General features: G+C 40.2%; 1 protein-coding gene across 4 annotated transcripts in view; it reads right to left on the reverse strand.

Annotated features, from left to right (window-relative positions):
* Window positions 1-21,326, reverse strand: part of SHTN1 (shootin 1) — a 241,956-nt gene that overhangs the window by 118,518 nt on the left and 102,112 nt on the right. For all 4 annotated transcript variants that reach the window (XM_082269192.1, XM_082269190.1, XM_082269191.1 and 1 more), the window contains exon 4: window positions 17,950-18,044. In XM_082269192.1, coding sequence (XP_082125318.1) covers window positions 17,950-18,044 — 95 coding nt within the window. The remainder of the gene's footprint in view (window positions 1-17,949; window positions 18,045-21,326) is intronic.

Raw genomic sequence — 21,326 nt, forward strand, 5'->3', positions numbered from 1 at the left:
AGATCAGTGTGCTGTCGTTTCTCCTCCCACAGAACAGAGGAAATGCGATAATTTATAAAAATGGGGAAAAATAGAATTTTTGGGACTTTATTGTGCTTTGCAAAGACTTCTGCTAAATGAAGACGCAATGAAATGAGGTGCAACTCGTACTGATCTGTGGCTTTGAAATTGTGCTGAAGTAGCATGATTTCAAAGCCACACTGATTTGAAACAGGGCTAAATGTCTTTTTTATTAGACTGGAGCTCTTCTTTAATCTGATCGGCCTTCGTGTAAATCCTTTGCAGGTGAAAAACAAAAAACAAAACCCTAGTGCTGAAAGTCTACCATTTAAAGCATAAAAGGGCCACATACTGTACGTGTTTCTCTGTGCATCTGCTTTAACAAAGCCAGGTTTGGCTGTATCTGCATCATATTTAGTAAAGAAGAAAAAAAAATCAATTATTATGCTAAACTAACACAGAAAAAAATAGAAATTCATCTATTTCGCGAAAGGTAGTTTGAAATTTAAGGCCCTAGAAAAAAAGAGTCCTGTCTTTGACCCTTGCAGAAAAACCACCCAGGTCACCATTACATTGTATACCCATAATACCTCAAGGAAAGGGTAGATAAAGACAACTGCAAGTCAATGTGAGACATGAATGAAATTGGATTATAATGGGACTTTAAAAGGTTCCATAAAAATTCCAACATTACAACGAATTTCAAACATTTTACATGGTTTCTGCCAAGGATAAAAGACACATGACAATATGTAGAGAGACCGTCATACTGCACAATAAAACACATCAGAAACCTCCTAGCCTTGACCCACATTACTACCTATTAGGGCTTTCTAAAACAAAATGACTAGAGTCAGATGACACATTTACACGGCATCACAATGATTTCTACCACCATCAAGGTAGCGGTGAGGCGGTAGAAAAGGAACCGAAAGGCCCACCTCTAAAGTACCGAGAGATACGTTATCCTACAACAGAAGGTGTTTAAATGTCCTCACTTCAAGCAGAAAACCCAAAAACAAGAAGCTCAGGCTCTGCTTATGGGTACGTTTTCAGAGTCATGTAATTTATTATTTTTTAGCCATCTGTGTATCCAGACCCACTGGTGTATAGCACAGATCTAGCCATCTTCTTACAAAGTCAGTATTAACTTGTACAGTGCCTTGCGAAAGTATTCGGCCCCCATGACCTTTGCGACCTTTTGCCACATTTCAGGCTTCAAACATAAGGATATAAAACTGTATTTTTTTGTGAAGAATCAACAACAAGTGGGACACAATCACGAAGTGGAACGAAATTTATTGGATATTTCAAACTTTTTTAACAAATAAAAAACTGAAAAATTGGGCGTGCAAAATTATTCAGCCCCTTTACTTTCAGTGCAGCAAACTCTCTCCAGAAGTTCAGTGAGGATCTCTGAATGATCCAATGTTGACCTACATGACTAATGATGATAAATAGAATCCACCTGTGTGTAATCAAGTCTCCGTATAAATGCACCTGCACTGTGATAGTCTCAGAGGTCCGTTTAAAGCGCAGAGAGCATCATGAAGAACAAGGAACACACCAGGCAGGTTCGAGATACTGTTGTGGAGAAGTTTAAAGCCGGATTTGGATACAAAAAGATTTCCCAAGCTTTACCCATCCCAAGGAGCACTGTGCAAGCGATAATATTGAAATGGAAGGAGTATCAGACCACTGCAAATCTACGAAGACCTGGCCGTCCCTCTAAACTTTCAGCTCATACAAGGAGAAGACTGATCAGGGATGCAGCCTAGAGGCCCATGATCACTCTGGATGAACTGCAGAGATCTACAGCTGAGGTGGGAGACTCTGTCCATAGGACAACAATCAGTCGTATACTGTACAAATCTGGCCTTTATGGAAGAGTGGCAAGAAGTAAGCCATTTCTTAAAGATATCCATAAAAGTGTAGTTTAAGTTTGCCACAAGCCACCTGGGAGACACACCAAACATGTGGAAGAAGGTGCTCTGGTCAGATGAAACCAAAATCAAACTTTTTGGCAACAATGCAAAACGTTATGTTTGGCGTAAAAGCAACACAGCTCATCACCCTGAACACACCATCCCCACTGTCAAACATGGTGGTGGCAGCATCATGGTTTGGGCCTGCTTTTCGTCAGCAGGGACAGGGAAGATGGTTAAAATTGATGGGAAGATGGATGGAGCCAAATACAGGACCATTCTGGAAGAAAACCTGATGGAGTCTGCAAAAGACCTGAGACTGAGACGGAGATTTGTCTTCCAACAAGACAATGATCCAAAACATGAAGCAAAATCTACAATGGAATGGTTAACAAATAAACATATCCAGGTGTTAGAATGGCCAAGTCAAAGTCCAGACCTGAATCCAATCAAGAATCTGTGGAAAGAACTGAAAACTGCTGTTCACAAACGCTCTCCATCCAACCTCACTGAGCTTGAGCTGTTTTGCAAGGAGGAATGGGTAAAAATTTCAGTCTCTTGATGTGCAAAACTGATAGAGACCTACCCCGAGCGACTTACAGCTGTAATCAACAAACAATATAATCAAAAAGTGCAGCGCTAAAATATAAATGACGCAAATAATGACTTAAAGTTCATTCAAGAAACATAAAAAGGTAGGGGTGACTAAAAAACCCAAAGAAAAGTCCAGTTGTTAAACAAATCCGGGAGTGTAGATATATTAACAATCCTTCCTCCTTGTGACACCCAGGGGATGTGTAGAGAGGGGACGCAAACGTCCACATGCCCCTTCTATGAGCCGGCTATTATTGTTTCATGCTGACTGGATACATGCGGGACGCCGCGATTGGATCCCCAGCCACCATTTTCTATGTGCCCGTTTTTACATCCTATATGTGAGTAGTTCTTTTAATAAATTTTACTATTACTACCTTATGGGATTACGCTATGGTCTTCTGTACAATTTTTTTTCCATACTCCCATCTGATTTTTATGGAGCTACCTTAAGGAATCTACCATCTCTCGGCGCTACCTATGATTTCTTGGATTCCCTGAGATTTATGCTGTATCTGGCGAGGCTGTCTCATTCATTTGAGTAGCCATGGCTGTTTGGTAAGCGGCTTCTCACATTAGTGCACTGAGGTGTCCCCTCTCTACACATTCCCTGGGTGTCACAAGGAGGAAGGATTGTTATTATATCTACACTCCCGGATTTGTTTAAAAACTGGACTTTTCTTTGGGTTCTTTTAGTCATCCCTACCTTTTATGTTTCTTGAATGAACTTTAAGTCATTATTTGCGTCATTTATATTTTAGCGCTGCACTTTTTGATTATATTGTTTGTTGATCATTGTCTGTGGATCTTGTGCCAGCTGCTTTTTACACTTTATCACTTGGATTGTTTCATATTTTACTCATTTGTTTAGCGCAGACATTTTTTATAGTTTTTACAGCTGTAATCGCAGCAAAAGGTGGCGCTACAAAGTATTAACTTAAGGGGGCTGAATAATTTTGCACGCCCAATTTTTCAGTTTTTTATTTGTTAAAAAAGTTTGAAATATCCAATAAATTTCGTTCCACTTCATGATTGTGTCCCACTTGTTGTTGATTCTTCCAAAAAATTACAGTTTTATATCTTTATGTTTGAAGCCTGAAATGTGGCAAAAGGTCGAAAAGTTCAAGAGGGCCGAATACTTTCGCAAGGCACTGTATGTATGTATCGATGACAGCCAGCACTCAACAGCAGGATTGCATTAATCATTCAATTGCAGACAGGGTAATGAATCCATGTGGACTAACTCGGCTAATTCGTCTCAGCAAAAAAAAAAAAAAAAGCCTTAAGCAGATGCCGACCGCCCCACGTACATTTACTGCTGCAGGGCGGTCGCTCTGGCATAATCACGTATCTGTACATTATTTTGCACTTCCAGGTCTGGGGCGCACGCACGCGCCTCCGGCGACCCACTCACGCTGTGACTCGACACAGCGGGAGCCAATCAGCGCTTCCGGTGGATGCAATGTCCACTAACACCCGCCTATCCTTAGGGAGACAAGCAGAACGGCGATCTGCCTATGTAAACAAGGGAAGACAGAGACCCTGTGTTTCTGCTAAGCAAGAACAGGGATCTCTGCCTTCCCACAGTATAAGCACCCCCAACACAGTTAGCAAGTACTCCCTAGGAACACATTTAACCCTTTAATCACCCCTGATGTTAATCCCTTCCTTGCCAGTGTCATTAGTACAGTGACAGTGCATATTTTTTTTAGCACTTTTCACTGTATTAGTGTCACTGGTTCCCAAAAAGTGTCAGTTAGGTGATGTATTTGTCTACCGCAATATTGCAGTCCCACTATAAGTTGCTGATCGCCACCATTACTAGTAATAAATAAATAAATAAATAACGATTCCAAAAATATATCCCATAGTTTGTAGACATAACTTTTGCGCAAACCAATCAATATACGCTTATTGGGATTTTTTTTTTACCAAAAATATGTTGAAGAAATTTGATTTTTTTTTGCATTTTTTTTTTTTATTGGATATGTTTTATAGCAGAAAGTAAAAACTAGATTTTTGTCTTACCATAAAATTATTTTCTCTGATATAAATTGACGGACACAGCTCCATATCTTCTTTGACTCTGGGTTATGCTGCTCTCCAAAGGAGAAGGACTAGGTGGAAACAAAACTTGACTACGCCCCTAGGGCCGTCCTAGGGGGTATACTTCCCACTTCCTGCTATAGGACTTCAGTTTGTAACAAGCAGTGTCAGAAGAATACATAACCCAACTCAACAGAGGGGCGGGTGCTGTGTCCGTCAATGAACATCAGAGAACTGGATTTTACGGTAAGACAAAAATCCAGTTTTGGCTTTCGTTCATTGACGGACACAGCTCCATATCTTCTTTGACTCTGAGGACATCCCAAGGCAGTGTCAACATGAGGGGTGGGAAAACACAGTACATAATTCCCAAAAAGGAACCTCAACCAGCTCAACCAGGAACAACTGGCTCTCACCACCCAGAAAGAATACACCCTCAAGAGGCAGGAGCCTCTGCAACAGTGGCTTGCAAAACCTTGAGGCCGAATGCAGCATCTGCCGATGCTAGGATATCCACCTTGTAAAACTTGGTGAATGTATGCACAGATGACCATGTGGCCGCCTTGCACACCTGAACCACTGACGCCTGATGACAGAAGGCCCAGGAGGCAGTGAGCGCCCTTGTAGAATGCACCCTAACAGGGAAAGGAGGATCCTGACCCTTAATGGAATAGGCCAGCACCACCATCTGCCTGATCCATCTGGAAATGGTCGCAGCAGATGCTGCCTGCCCCTTACGAGATCCATCCGTAAGGGCAAACAAGGAATCCGATTTCCGAATTGTCTCAGTCGCCACCAGTTACACCGATTGCCCAAACCACATGCAGGAAATGTAAAGCATTTTTTTTAGGATGTTTTGGCTTAGGACACAAGGAAGGCAACACAATGTCTTCATTCAAGTGGAAACCCGAGACGACCTTAGGAAGGAACGACTGACAGATGTAGCGCCACTTTGTCCCTGTGAACCACCAGGTAAGGTGACTGACAGGACAACGCAGCCAGTTCCGACACCCTGCGTGCAGAAGTGATAGCCACCAAAAAAGCAACTTCTGTGATAGAGTAAGCAGAGGAAGTTCACTAATATTTTCAAAAGGCGGTCTTCGAAGAACCGACAGAACCAAATTGAGATCCCAGAGACCTTACTGGAGGAGCTAAGTGGCGAACCCCCTGAACGAAAGTGTGAACCAAAGAAATTGTAGCCAACGGCCGTTGGAAGAAAATTACCAAAGCAGAAATCTGGCCCTTAAATGGTGCCCAGAGCCAAACTTTTATCTACACCTTGTTGCAGAAACTCCAGCAGACGGGACACTGAAAAGGAACGGGGAAAAAAACCCAGAGACTCACAAAAAGAAATGTACGCCCTCCAGACTCTATGATGAATCTTCCTAGAAGTAGATTTTCTAGCTTTTAACAGAGTAGGAATCACCGAATCCGACAACCCTCTATCCATAAGTACCAAGCCGTTAAAGCCAGCAACCTTAAAGCAGGATGGAAGATCAGGCCCTGAGACAAAAGATCTCTGAGAGGGAGTCTACAAGGAACATTGGCTACTAGCCTTACAAGTCCTGCGTACCAAGCCCGACGAGGCCAGTCTGGAGCCACCAGAATGACTGGAATCCCTCCTGCTTCGATTCTGCGCAGTGGCCTCGGCAGAATCTGTAGTGAAGGAAAAGCGTAAATCAGAAGATACTGACAAGAGCGTCAGCGGCGGTCAAGGGATCCCGAGATCTTGCCCCAAACTTCTGAACCTTCCAGTTGAGACGAGAGGCCAACAGGTCCACATCGGGAGTCCCCCACCGGAGACATAGTTGTTGAAACAGTTCCGGACGAGTAGACCATTCGCCCGGACTCACGGCCTGCCGACTAAGGTATTCCGCCTCTAAGGTAGTCCGCCTGCCAAATTTCCACTCCTTGAACATGCATAGCAGAGAGGGCTGGAACATAAAGTTCTGCCCACCTTAAAATGCCAGCAACCACTCTGGCTGCCAGGGCACTTTTCGTGCCCCCTTGATGATTGACATACGCCACAGCCATGGAATGGTCCAACTGAATCCTTACCAGACACTCCTGCAGACAATCTGTCCACTGGGATAGGCAAAGCCTTATCACCCGAATCTCAAGGATATTGATCGTCAGACTGGACTCCTCCCGAGTCCAAACCCCTTGAGCCGAATCCGTGCTCAAGACACCTCCCCACCCGGACAGACTGGCGTCCGTAGTAACCACTGTCCAGTACAGGGGAAGAAAGGACTTGCCTTGTCGAAAGTGCTGGGGAACAGAGCCATCAAAGCAAGGATCCCCTCACTCCCCGGTTCAACAGGATCAGATTGTCGAGAGATAGAGGATTCCTGTCCCATTTGGCAAGGATCTCCTTTTGCAGAGGCCTCGTATGAAACTGAGCAAATGCAACCACTTCGAAGGTGGAGACCATCAAGCCCAGCACTGTGAAATGCCTGGGAAGTGACGTCACACATAGACTTAGGCAGGAATACACAATAAGAAAATTGTACGAACATTTTCATTCAGCGAACGATTGGCCGATTTTCTACTCGTTCATGCCCAGCAATCAATACCTGATATCGCTATTATGAACGAAAAAGACCAATTGAAAAAACTGAAAATTCTGTCATATAGTTTGCGAACTAACGATTTTCTATTTGTTGGTGTGAAGGTCATCAATAAAAAATCTATAGAACATTATCACGCATGAGTGGAAATAGATGGCGACCTGGAAGCAGTGTTCAAGAAGGAAGTTTCGTAAACATGAATGAAAAATTCCAAATAAACAAGGCAAAAGAAATGGCAGCAAAATATATAAACGGTTTTAATGCCGCTCCCTTCAAGGAAGAGCGTAGGAACGTAGGCTACAAGGTCACACGCACACTGCATCACTTCCACTTGTACGTGAAGCGTCAACACTACGTATGACATCGATTGCTCTTTGAAAGATTTTTTCCTATTGTTAATGTTGGTGACGATTTTGAACCAACATACGCTGTTTCGTTGATCGGCGATCGGTCAAACCGTGAATTCCTGCTATTACTATGGGGCTTCCGTTGTCGGCTGTCTCGTCTGCACCCGCCTACACAGAGAAGCCACCGCTGACAGTTCAGCGTGGAACTGGACCATGTATAGCCATTTCTTCTTTACAGGGCTAGTTAGGTTAAACGTCTATGACTGTAAATGTACGTAGATTTACAGATTTTTAGGGTGCAGAGAACACACAGCCACCAAAGAGCGCCAGGAAGGCGGTTGGTAAAATCTGAATCCCCAGCCAGTTGCAGCTGAGACCGCAGAAAATGGGAATAGGGAATCTGTCCTCCGTCCCTTTCTCTGTCTCAAAAAGTGAGACATCGGGCATCTATTTAGAGCTCTGATATTTCACTAAAGCCCCCTGACAGGGCTCCTAAAAAAATAAAATTGTAAAATGGAATTAACACGGTAACCACAACACTTCATATTCCTGATATGTGCCTGCTGTACCATGTACTTGTATGGGAAAGCATCCTGTTCTCTTTGTATTGCTTTCTTTATGTGAAATCCCTGGTGTTCCTGCCAGTCCCTCTGCTTTCCTAACAAAAACTGACCACACTAAGCAGAAGAGCACAGCGTTGTCAGTTCTCTAGCTATGCTGGGAACTCTGCGTGCTTTCCTCTAATAATCAGACTTGTCCTGACACGCCCCTGCTTCACAGCCATTCACTGGTGAGCTCAATGTTGTCCTGCTTCTCCGCCCCCCCAGCTCTTATGCAGCTGAGAACAGAGGATCTGTGATCACTTTTAAAAAAGGGAAAAAAGGTTATTTTATAACTTTTTTTTATATCTATACAAAAAATATTTTACCATTTCTATTTTAAACTGAATGGGTTGTTTTACAAGGTGATCGTTTACAATCTCTTTAATTTCTTTAAAAAAAAAAAGGGCATGTGCTCAGCGTCATATCCAGAGGTTGTCTTTGGAAAATAGAGGTAGGAGTGTTGCCAGCATTGCTGCAGAGGTTGAACCTGTCAATGCTCAGACCATACGCCGCACACTGCATCTTCTAAAGATGATGTACAATAAAGCCCGCAAAGAGTTTGCTAAAGACAAGCAGACTAGGGACATGGATTACTAGAACCATTTCCGGTGGTCTGATGAGACCAAGATAAACTTATTTGGTTCAGATGGTATCAAGCGTGTGTGGCGGCAACCAGGTGAGGAGCACAAAGACAAGTGTGTCTTGCCTACAGTCAAGCATGGTGGTGGGAGTGTCATGGTCTTGGGCTGCATGAGTGCTGCCGACACTGGGGAGCTACAGTTCATTGAGGGAACCATGAATGCCAACATGTACTGTGACATACTGAAGCAGAACATGATACCTCTCCCTTCAGAGACTGGGCTGCAAGGCAGTATTCCAACATGATAACGACCCCAAACACACCTCCAAGATGACCACTACCTTGCTAAAGAAGTTGAGGGTAAAGGTGATGGACTGCTCAAGCAGGTCTCCAGACCTAAACTCTATTGAACAACTGTGGGGCATCCTCAAATGGAAGGTGAAGGAGCGCTAGGTCTCTAACATCCACCAGCTCTGTGATGTCATCATGGAGGAATGCAAGAGGACTCCAGTGGTAACCTGTGAATCTCTGGTGAACTCCATGGCCAAGAGGGTTAAGGCAGTGCTGGAAAATAATGGTGGCCACACAAAATATTTACACTTTGGGCCCAATTTGGACATTTCCACTTAGGGGAGTACTCATTTTGTTGCCAGCGGTTTAGACATTAATGGCTGTGTGTTGAGTTATTTTGAAAAGACAGCAAGAGTAAACTGTTATGCAACCTCGACACTCACTACTTTACATTGTAGCAAAGTGTAATTTCTTCAGTGTTGTCACATGAAAAGATATAATAAAATATTTACAAAAATGTGAGGTATGTACTCACTTTTGTGAGATACTGTATGTAGCACTGTTCCTTGAGGACTGCTGGATAATACACTCTCGGGTCCCCCTGGGTTACCATTAGCAACATTGGCATTCACAAATTAACACTTTACTTCTTTAGCTCAGTCAATGATCAGTCCAGGGGTATGTAGTTGTTTTTGATGTTTTATTTTAAATAGGGATGGGAGAAGGGAAGAATGGGATACTCCAAATTGAACTATTCACAATGGATGAGGACTCTTGTCTTGAGATGCAGCCAGGCTGTAGATTCACCTTGCCACTAGATGAATTTAGGTCAAGTCTCTGTCCAGACAACTTAGTTAAGTAGATTATCTTCGGGATACCTGCCAAGTATCCCCTTTCACTACACAGACTGACACCCATTCTCTATCCCACACCGGGGTGGCCCCCGTCAGGTCAGTCCCCTAGACACGATCCCCTGTACTCACGATACTGTTTTTCGAGGGTCTCCAGTGTCTCTACCCCTCCAGTCAGTTCTGCTGGACCTCTGGGTTCAGTTCCTTTCCTTTGGTCCCCAGGCCAACTGCCTGTGACTGTGTGCCACTGCTACAGAGGAGGAGGCAGCCATCACCCTCCCTCCGGGACTCTGCTCACCAGCCAAAGACCCCGCAGCACATGTGCTCCTACCTTTTATACAGTATCCCATAATGCACCGAGACAGCCAGTCTCTGCCAATTACTGGGACTGTATCAAAGCCTGTGTATCCATTGGTCAAGTTTCCTCCAACTGTCCAACATGCCTCCCTATTGGACCAGTGTAAAACACTATCTAGACCCAATGAATCACACACTGAGCATACAGAGCAGACCTATCTCACAGATCCTGCTCTTTTGTAGGCAGCAAGCAATATAGATTTCCCTGCTGCTTCTCTGATAGTCAGACAAAGCTAAAAACTATACTCTCTCACTAGCACCTACCTAGGAGGGTGCTACATGTACAAATGTTATAATGTAATATGTTAATTTTTAAGGTTACTTCAATAAGTCTTTGTCAAGGAGAGAGAAGCGATTTTGCTATGTATGTATTTCTATTCTGAGTTTCTATGTCAGTATGTTGGGTGGAGTTATGTGTCTTAACTATAGACTCAAACCATATATGCAAGAGTGGGTGTTACCTTTATAATTAGAATTACTACCTTCTTGGGACACACTTTTTGCTTACATCGTCTTTACATATAGTATAAAAGGCAACTATATCTACAAATCAAGCAGAGATGAGAAAAGAACATCCTACACTCTGAAGACATGTAACAACTCTCTCTCTCCTTTTGATGTGTGAAACCTTCCTGTTTTGTTCTGTTTCGTATGTGCTTTGCTCTACTTTAAGAAAATAAACAACTTTAGTGAAGTATCGTGACAGCTGAGAAGTCTATTGCTAACATTTTGGTGAAGAATGCAGACCTGGATGAAGTATATTTATCTTTGGCTCCAGTTAACAATCCTGCTACCGGGAGTGAGTTTTTTTGTCTGTTTTCTCACCTATTTACAGCTTGCGGTTCAGCAAGAAGAACAAAAAAAACAAAAGTCCCAGCTTATATGAGGATTGATTGACATTACCATCTGGACAGTGATCTCAAGCATTTTTTAGATCCGGGAGGACTTCTGGTTAGGAAAGCGTTATGTTGCTTACGCAAAGATTTCTGCCAAGGTTGTAGTCCCTGTGAGAGGAAGCGGTAGCCAGGACACGCAAGACGTTCTCACAGGATATCGGGTTGGAGGCCCGAGGATAGTGCTGTAAAAGGGACTAAGAATTCACATTATTTTTTTGAAGCCCACCATTACAGATAACCCGGCAGATGTTCCCTTTGGATGAGGCAAGTTTGAAAGTCGGACTCTGAATAATGAAGATGGAAGTCCAAGGACAAAAGAAAGAACAAAAGGCAAAAGAAAAAATACACTACTCATCGTTTTTCTTTAAGTGCGCACAGGACAGTCATTCTTAACAGGGGTGAGAGCGTTTGTTCATATAAGCAGATAAAATGGAATGGTTAACATCTCAATCTTAAAAGTATAAACAGAATCCTGTATTATCAGGACCTGATACATTTCATATATGGAATACAGGCATGCAGTGGTTTATTGATCAGTGCCAGAGTGTTGACAACAAAATGTTTAGCAAAGAATCAACCAAGTTTAATGCAGCATGTAAATTATTATCTTTTTATGAATATTTAAGCCCTGAAATGTGTGTTATTACATGTAGTCATTCCAAACACATACAAGGGGCAGAACAAAGCTTACAAGAGAATCCATGAATTGAGATTGTGGAAAGAACTGTATGCAAATTAGATAAATGGAAAATAACTTGGTGTTTAAGGTTTAACAACAATCCTACAGATGAGATTGCAGGAAACAATACGTTAATGATTGAGCAATTTCTACAAAAGATTCCAAACTTAGATTTGGCTATTAAATTAAAGGTAGTAGATTGTCCTAATTTACTTGAGGCTACCCAGCAAATGTTGAAACGTAAATGTTTTGCGCAATCTGAAGTTTCTAAAAATCAACTGTTAGGCTGGTCATACATTATACAATTTTCTTACAATTTTCTGTACAATTGTCTTTAAATTTACCTTCAACTATTTAGTACAAAGGCCTACCTAATTGGATACATGTGAAAGAGTTGTTTAGCTTTGACCTCATATTATGTGGTTTGTGGTAAATCTAACACAAAATTGTACAAGAAAATTGAACATGTATGGCCAGCCTTAAAAGTCTTTGCAATAAGCATTTCTAGTTAAGAGTAAAAACTCTGGTTGTGGGAGGAGTCTCTCTCAGGGAATTGGCCAATCGCAGATTTTATGGGCGGGCCCCAGTCTGTGAGTTTCACAAGAAAATCAGTCTCCAAACAATTTTTTTGTTATTGCTATAATCAGGAAAGTCATATTAAAAAGCAATGTACAAGTTTTTTTGCAGATGTACAATCAAAAGCTGTCAAAAACGATAATTTTGATAAACAAAAAAGTTACCAAAAGTACAATGGGATAAAAAGTGTGACAGCTACGACTGACAGTAAAAGATTATCTTCTGTGCTCTCTAAAAAGAATGTGACATTTAAGGCATGTACGATCAGTCCTTACAGAGTAGCAAAGATCCAGTTACACAAACTAGCTAGCTATCCTACGACAGTTTTCATTTCTTCTGTGGCTCAGAGAATCACAGATTTTTGTGTCAATCCTTCCAGATACATGGAAGAGAGTCCATGGACGAAACGAAAAGAAAAAACACAATTTAAAAAGGTACTTTAAAAAGGTACTATTAAGGTACTAATGTAATTGTCATAAGTTGATTTTTAGGCCTTGTCAACTTTTCTCGAGAATTCATTCAGATTTTTGCAGACAAAGCATCTGTCTTAGTAAATCTGATTGAATTATGGAGACTTACTGAGGATATAGGGCAAATATTTTTTAGAATAGGAGAGGCCTTGTATACAATCATTTGAAGATCTAAAGAAAGCCCTTCTAAATTCAGTATTTCTTAATAATGTAGATCTCGCTCAACCATTTTACATTCAAGTGTATGTGGGCGATGAGACAATTTCATTAGTAAAAATGTGTTAGGAGTGCATTGGACAATGCTACAAGTCAGACACATTGTGGGTTTTGCACCACTTGTTTTGCTAACACCTTAGGTTACACTAAAAGGTATTATCACAAAGAAAGGCAAGGGGTGTTAATTTACAAAGATTTGCCTAGTGACAAGTGGCTCTTGAGGAGAAAGGCTTGTCAGTTGAAGTGAGAGATCCCAAATATTTCTTGGCTCAAATGACGCAATGTGAGAGACAGAGCCACAGTTGTGTAATTAATCATGATAAAGTCACTCCTTCACCTTTTAGTGGACATTTGTCGGGAATAAATTTCCTGTACCTATATAGATGGATCCAGATATTGGCACAATGGAGCGTATGTGATGGGATTTGCTGTTTGGATTCCAGATCAGCATTTTTGTTACAATATAAACTTCCTGGATAGATGTCTGCACAAAGAGCTGAACCTGAGGCTGCCTTGTGTTTGTTTTGCAGTCAGAGTGACAGTGCAAATGTGGTTCATTTACTCATATTTTATGTTTCTTTTTGGTCCATGACAGACATGGTTGGTTCTCAAAAATAATCTACTTCAACATGATCAAGTTTCTTTCAGCAATAGAACATATAGGAAAGATCAATATAAATCAGTGGTCCTTTTGCGAAATAAAGCAATTGTGAGTGTAGTAGTCAAAATAATAAAAAAAAAATCTGATAAGGCTACTCCTTTACAAGACTGATAGTGGAGGTAACAGTTATTGTAAAAATATTGATGTTCAATTGGTTACTTATATTTCAACAATAATGGCTAGAACGCTATTGAAATTTAATTATTATTTTCTTGCACATCCTGTACCTGATTTTTTTGTATGAGCGAATGGAAGTCATTTTTTGAAATACTTGTTTTTAGAGCCCTTTGTCATCAAACTTCCGACTCTGGTCTTATTTGTGTATAGAACAATCCAAAAGGAAAAGGTAAACCTAAACTAAAGATTGGGTGACTTATTTACCTGTTATATTTTAGCTTAAGAGCTTTTGTACTTTCTAGTATAGGTTTGTCACTTTTTGAGATGATGACAGTACAAAGAATGTCTATTCGTCTATCTTTTGAGATTAGCATACTTCGTTATTTACAATCTGTTGTATAGAAAGAAGTGTGATTGCAAACATTGCATCAACAGGTACAGAAACTTCAGAAGTTTGCTGCACAAAATATGGCTAAACCCTTGCTAGATTTAAATAGAAATTATGTTTTGATTAAGATTTCTACTTGTGAGTATGTCAAGAAATTTATTCTAGGAGCTCAAGTTATGGTTAAGAATTATAGCTCTGAATGTACTTGGGATGCCAACTGGGAAGGTTCCTTTGTTACTCTTAAGTTAATTGGGACTATAGTTCATTTTTGATCAAAGAATGGGTAAACAACGCAGAAAGCCTAGAATGGTCCATATTGATCAATAGACATTACTTAGAAAAACATATTTTTAATAAGAATTTGATACTCGTTTTCATTTTCTCTCCTAGATATGTCTTTCGTTTCTAAAGTTTAATCACTTCAGCTCCTGAAAGTTTTAACCCCTTAATGACCAGGCCATTTTTTGCTTTTTGGCACTGCGTTACTTTAATGAAAAATTGCACGTTTGTGCGACGCTGTACCCTAATACAATTGATGTCCTTTTTTCCCCACAAATAGAGCTTTCTTTTGGTGGTATTTGATCACCTCTGCAGTTTTTAGATTTTGCGCTATAAACAAAAAAAGAGCGACAACTTTGAAAAAACACAATATTTTTACTTTCTGCTATAAAACATTCCCAATAAAAACATTTTAAAAATCTATTTTTTTTTTATCAGTTTAGGCCAATTTGTATTCTGCAACATATTTTTGGTAAAAAAAAAAAAATCCCAAAAAGTGTATTTTAATTGGTTTGTGCAGAAGCTATTAGCGTTTACTAAACTACAGGATTGATTTTTGGACTTTTTCTTTTTTTCGTTAACAAAAATCCCAATATCGTGTCTACAAACTAGGGGAAACATTTATGTCATTTTTATTTATTTTTTCTTTTTACTAGTAATGACGGCGATCTGCGATTTTTAGCAGGACTGCGTCATTGCAGCGGACAGATCGGACCCCCGACATTTTTGATAGTTTTTGAGGAGCGGTGACACTAATACAGTAATCAGTGCTAAATAAAATGCACTGTTACTGTATAAATGACACTGGCAGGGAAGGGGTTAACACTGGCGGTGATCAACGGGGTTAATGTATGCCTAACAATGCTTACTCACTGTGTGGGGGGAGGGCTCTGTGACAGGCACAGAGAGATCAGGATTTTAGCTTAGCTGAAACTCCTGATCTCTCTCTGCCTGTGTGACAGAAGACTTGCCTACTTTTTTTACATAAGCATATGCGCGTCTTCAGTTAGTTTCTCTGACGATTGTGGGAGGCCGGTGGCAATCGCCGCCGCTCCTCCTGTGGCCCGCCTCCCGGTGTGTCTAAAGCGTGTGCACAAATTCACATAGATCTACGTGATTTTGCACAGCCAAGCCAACCTGTCGCAGTATATTGGGGCGGTTGGCAAGCGGATAAAGAAAATAATTTTTTTTCTGGATTTTTTAATTCTACTATCACCATGAGACAAGCACAACTAAACTCTATTTGTCACTAATTTTATTGTTTTTGCTTTCATCATTACTCCTTTCTAATTGTGTTATCAAGGACTATCATTTTTTTGGATGGACTTCAACGTTTTTCTCATATGGACTTGTTTCATAAGAGACATTCTGGTCTTTCGATCATTATGTGAGGGGAAGTTGGGATGCAATTCTCATATATTATTTTTTTATGAATTGTTGGATATAGGAGAATGTTAGTGTTTAGAGCTTGAAAATATTTTAAAACACATTGTGTTGCTTATTCAAACAGAATGGATTATACAGTTATGGGAATATGTGTGTAATCTGCTGTATTATTCTTGATGGTAGTGACAAGATAGAAGGAAACAAGTGACTCTGTGTTGACATTGAAATTTTATACTTTCTCCTACACAACCTTTGTTAGTCTAGTAGATCCTTGGAAGATTGATATCACAGCAACAGATAATAATAATAATAATGCTAGTTTAGTTTACATTATAGCTGTTATATCTAGGCTTCTTAATTATTTTACAGAAACCCATATTATGATAAACTTGTAAAAATAGAATTTATTTTATTTTACTAATTTTGTTAGAACACACACAACATAAGATGCTATAACAAGGATGTACAACAATTGTACATTTGAAGCATTATTGCCAATTAGAGGATAGATTTATCTTTTTTTTTAAAAAATAGATTTAGGAATTTTACATGACTTATGGATATATACTTCTATTGAAGAAGATGCTATATATATCTAGATGAAAAAAGATATAGTTAAAGTACATACAGGCTTGTGTGGAAGAGAAAGATCTGATTTAATGTGTTCAAACAGAGTTACTGTTGAACTAAATAATACGGAATGTTGAAAAAAGAGCATAGAAAAGAGTTGTTTGCTGGTCATAGATAGATAGAATATATAAAAATATGGCAGTTGAATAATGGAAAGTTATGATTACTTATCATACTTATAATTGTTGGGAGTGAAAGATAATGTATAAAAGCTTATATTGTACGAATCATTTAGTTATAGAATTTTTCTTGGATGGAAGAGATATTATTTATTAATTAATCATTTATATTTTGAAGCAATATAATTTGACACAAAGATATTATTTACTTCTTCCTTACATTGAAATAGGAAAATAGTTATATGATATGGTCAAAGATGTAAGAGTTTTACAAAAAGTTTAAAAAATTTATGAAATTGAAGGAAGAAAATCTTTGATGATATTACATCATTTGGATGGAAAACTGACTAGAATAAATAAATAATATAATGATTTATAGTATCTTGATGGAATGAAATAGTTACATTTTTCACAGGAAAATCTCAGAGTTTTGGAGAAGTGCTTATGTACATTATCTGACACACCTAATTTTATTGTTTGTTATATTTTGTTTGTATTGTAAAAAAATGATATATCAGAGACATTTCTTATTTAAGATGAATGCACTTTTTTAGTCGATTATAGTGCATTGAGAGGGAATTGTTAGAGATTTAGAGTTTATTATTATTTTAAATGATAAAAGTCCCTGAAATACATATAAATGTTATAATGTAATATGTTAGTTTTGAAGGTTACTTCAATATGTCTTTGTCAAGGACAGAGAAGCCATTTTGCTATGCATTTATTTCTATTCTGAGTTTCTATGTCAGTATGTGTTGTTACCTTTATATTTAGAATTACTACCTTCTTGGGACACACTTTTTGCGGACATAGTCTTTACATATAGTATAAAGACAACTATATCTACAGATCAAGCAGAGATGAGAAAAGAACATCTTATCTGAAGACACAGAACACCTCTCTCTCTCCTTTTGATGCGTGAAACCTTCCTATTTTGTTCTGTTTTGCTTTACTTAAAGAAAATAAACAACTTTCCGTAAGTAGCGTGACAGTTGAGGAGTCTATTTCAAACAAGTACCACCTCTGAAAGGTTGCCTACCCCTGGTCTAGATGCAGTACCACCTCTGAAAGGTTGCCTACCCCTGGTCTAGATGCAGTACCATCTTTGAAAGGTTGCCTACACCTGGTCTAGAAGCAGTACTACCTCTGAAAGATTGCCTACCCCTGGTCTAAATGCAGTTCCAAATCTGAAAGGTTGCCTTTCCCTGGTCTAGATGCTGTAAACAAAGACACGGACCTTCTAGGCTGTTTCCAGACAGAGGATCACACCTACAGATACATTTACAGTATATATACATGGACAGATAAACATACACTGTTCCACTGAAGACCCCACCCTTGTCTCCTATACCTGGCATATCTGATCACTTACCTTTAAAGCCAGGGCCTCGGCACTCTCCCGACACGACTTCTCGATCTCCAGATTATTCTGCATGAAGCCGACTTCCTCGATGACCATATGGGAGACTGCAGGGAAGGAAAAAAGGAAAAAACTGTGAGATCTCAGGAAACACCTACCAATCCACCTTTCAGGAGACCCCACCATCCTTCAATATTATGGAGATATGGACAATTCAGCTGTACAATGCCAGTTATGATGGCTTCTAAGAGTGGTCACAGGAACAGTATGTAGGTCATGGTTCTCACAGCTACACAACACATGGTTGATTTTTAGTAATTAATATTGAGGCTACAGTCTGAACATTCAGATCTTTGACCCAAAGTGAAAAGTATTGACTCCATCACAATACAGTGAACATTCACAGTGGAGTGCTGTTATCAGATGGTATATAGGGCTGGCCAGGATGGCTGAGGGATGGTGCAGGCAACTTCCTCAAATGTAACCACTTGACCTCCAGAAGATTTACTCCCCTTTGTGACCAGGCCATTTTTTGCTACATGCCACTGGGTACTTTAACTGACAATTGCGTGGTAATGCAACGCTGTACCCAAATTAAATTTATGTAAATTTTTTACACAAATAGAGCTTTTTTTGTTGGTATTTGATCACTACTGGGTTTTTTATTTTTTGCGCTATAAACAAAAAAAAGGCCGACAATTTTGAAAAAAAAAAAAAAAAAACTATATTTTTTACTTTGTGCTATAAAACCTATCCAATAAAAATTAAAAAATAAATCAAAATGTTTTCATAAATTCAGGCCAATATGTATTCTGCTACATATTTTTGGTAAAAAAAAAAAAATATCACAATAAGCGTATATTGATTGGTTAGCACAAAGGTTATAGCCTCTACAAACTAGGGTATAGATATATATACTGGAGTTTCTAATTTTTTTTATACTAGTAATGGTGGCAATCAGCAACTTATAGCGGAGCTGCGATATAGGGGCGTTCCATATAACACTTTGAGGGAAACAGTGACCAATACTAAATATATGCACTGTTACTGTACTAATGACACTGGCTGGGAAGGTGTTAAACATCTAGGGCGATTACAGGCTTAAATGTGTGCCTAAGCAGAGTTATTGTGTGTACAGTGTTCTGCTTTTAGTAAGGGATGTGCTTGATTTTATCAGGGAAACAAAATCAAGTACATCCCCGCTGACAGGACACGAGCTCTGCATTGTTTACATATGCAGCTCTCCGTCCAGTAGGTCTCCTCGCTGATCAGTGGGTGCAGGCAGTCATCCATTGACCCGCACCCGCTGATCGGCTTCTGCTATGACTAATCACATAGGCAGGTTATAAAGGTGGTTAAAAAAGGCAGAAGTTTAATTTACCTTACTGAATTCAATGCAGTAAGGATAAAATCTTCTGCATGCAGCTCCCCCATCCCTCCCAAATACATGCCTGAGCCCAATCTCGATCCAATGATGTGCACGAGAGCCGAGGCTCTCTTACTCTTCATTGGTTCAGATACAGCCAGGGCAGCCATTGGCTCCTGCTGCTGTCTACACTGCCAGTGACAAGGGAGAGAGGGATGGGCAGATCAGTCAGTCAGGAGAAAGGTAAAAACAATTTCCATGCCATTAGATATACCATGGGACACAAACGAAATGGTTATCAACAAGTGGAGAATATATGCCACATCAGTAAAATTACCAAGATGCTCCTCCAAAATTGATGACAAAACAAGAAGAAATCTGGTCTGGGAGGCTGCCAAGAGGCCTAGAGCAACATTAAGGAGCTGCAGTAATTTCTGACTAGCGCTGCATGTGTACAACATATATCAACAATTTCCTGTATGCTTCATATGTCTGGGCTGTGGTGGGGTAGATTGGAAAGACAGAAGCTTTTTTTACTAAGAAAAACTTTCAAGCCTGGTTGCATTTTGCAAAAACCTACATCAAGTCTGCCAAAAGCATGTGGGAAAATGTGATAAGACCAAGATTGAACTTTTTGGCTATAAAAAATTATATTTGGCACAACGCAGCACCAAAAAAACACCATACTCAAATCGAAGCATGGTGGTGGCAGCATTGTTCTTTGTACTGTTTTTCTTCACCTGCAACTGTAGCTTTAGCCAAGGTCGAGGGACTTATGATCTATCCCAAATATCAGTCCGTTTGAGCACAAAACCTTTAGGCCTCTACTAAAAAGCAAAGCTGATAATGAAGAAGATTTTCGCTTTTCAGTATGGCAGCAACCCAAAGCATACCTCTAAATCAACCATATAATAGCTTCACCAGAAGAAGATGAAAGTTGTGCAAAGGCCGAACCAGAGCTTGGACCTGAATCCAATAAAAAATCTGTGGGTAGACCCGAAGAAGGCTATGTATAGGAGATGCCCCCACAATCCAACAGATTTGGAACACTTGTGCAAGGAAGAGTGGGCAAAGATTCCCAGGGCAAGATGTGCCACGCTAATAGACTCCTACCCCATAAGACTGAATGCCATAAAATCAAAAGGCGATTCAACAAATTATTAGTTTAAGGTATCTGCACCGAGAACTGAGCGATCAAACACTGCTGATTGCTCAGTTTTCCCCTTCGCTCTGAGCAGAGAGGGGCAACTACCAGCTCTCTGCTCTGCCCCTCCAGTGCTGGGCTGGGGAGGGGAGGCAGCTGCACAAATGAGAGTCTGAGCAAGCTGCTGAGCGGCTTTAGCCTGTTTTCGGATTAAAATCGGTCACAGAAGTGGCGAACGAACTGTACTCCTGTGATCCATAGGAGAAATATAGCCAAAAAAAGCTTTGCCATACTAAGGCCTTTGCACTGCTAGGAATAATAATGTCTGGCTACTAGGTAGGATGTGGAGCTAGCAATGGAGGCTTTATCCCAACCAAATGTCTACAAATCCTTCAGGCTCTGGGACCCATAACAGAAAATACCACGTTCCGCTCTCTCCTGAGGGCCCATTAACTGGGTTATAATGCAGTGTCAGTCCCTGGATCAAAAACAGAGATCAGGGGCTCTCTGACAGCTTGGTCGTTGTGCTGGGAGTGTGCAGTAAGTACACTCTCAACACAGGCACCTTGGCCACCATGGATATGTGTGAAGGATACAGACATTAAGGCCCACCCTACCAGCAGCTGCACATATGCGTTTACAAGGACAGCAAGAGGTTAGAAAAAAAAAAAGACCTGTGGGAAATAAAAGTGACACATACACTCCATCCACATCCATCATGACCATCCATCCTGCCAGTCAGTGCCTAACTAGATATATATATATATATATATACACATACATATACAAACACACACACATACACATATATATATATACATATACAAACACACACACACATACATACATACACTACACATGATCTTCATGTGTATCTTA

This window comes from Pelophylax lessonae (genome assembly GCF_965119305.1).
Source record: "Pelophylax lessonae genome assembly, chromosome: 9".
In the NCBI taxonomy this organism is placed as follows: Eukaryota; Metazoa; Chordata; class Amphibia; order Anura; family Ranidae; genus Pelophylax; species Pelophylax lessonae.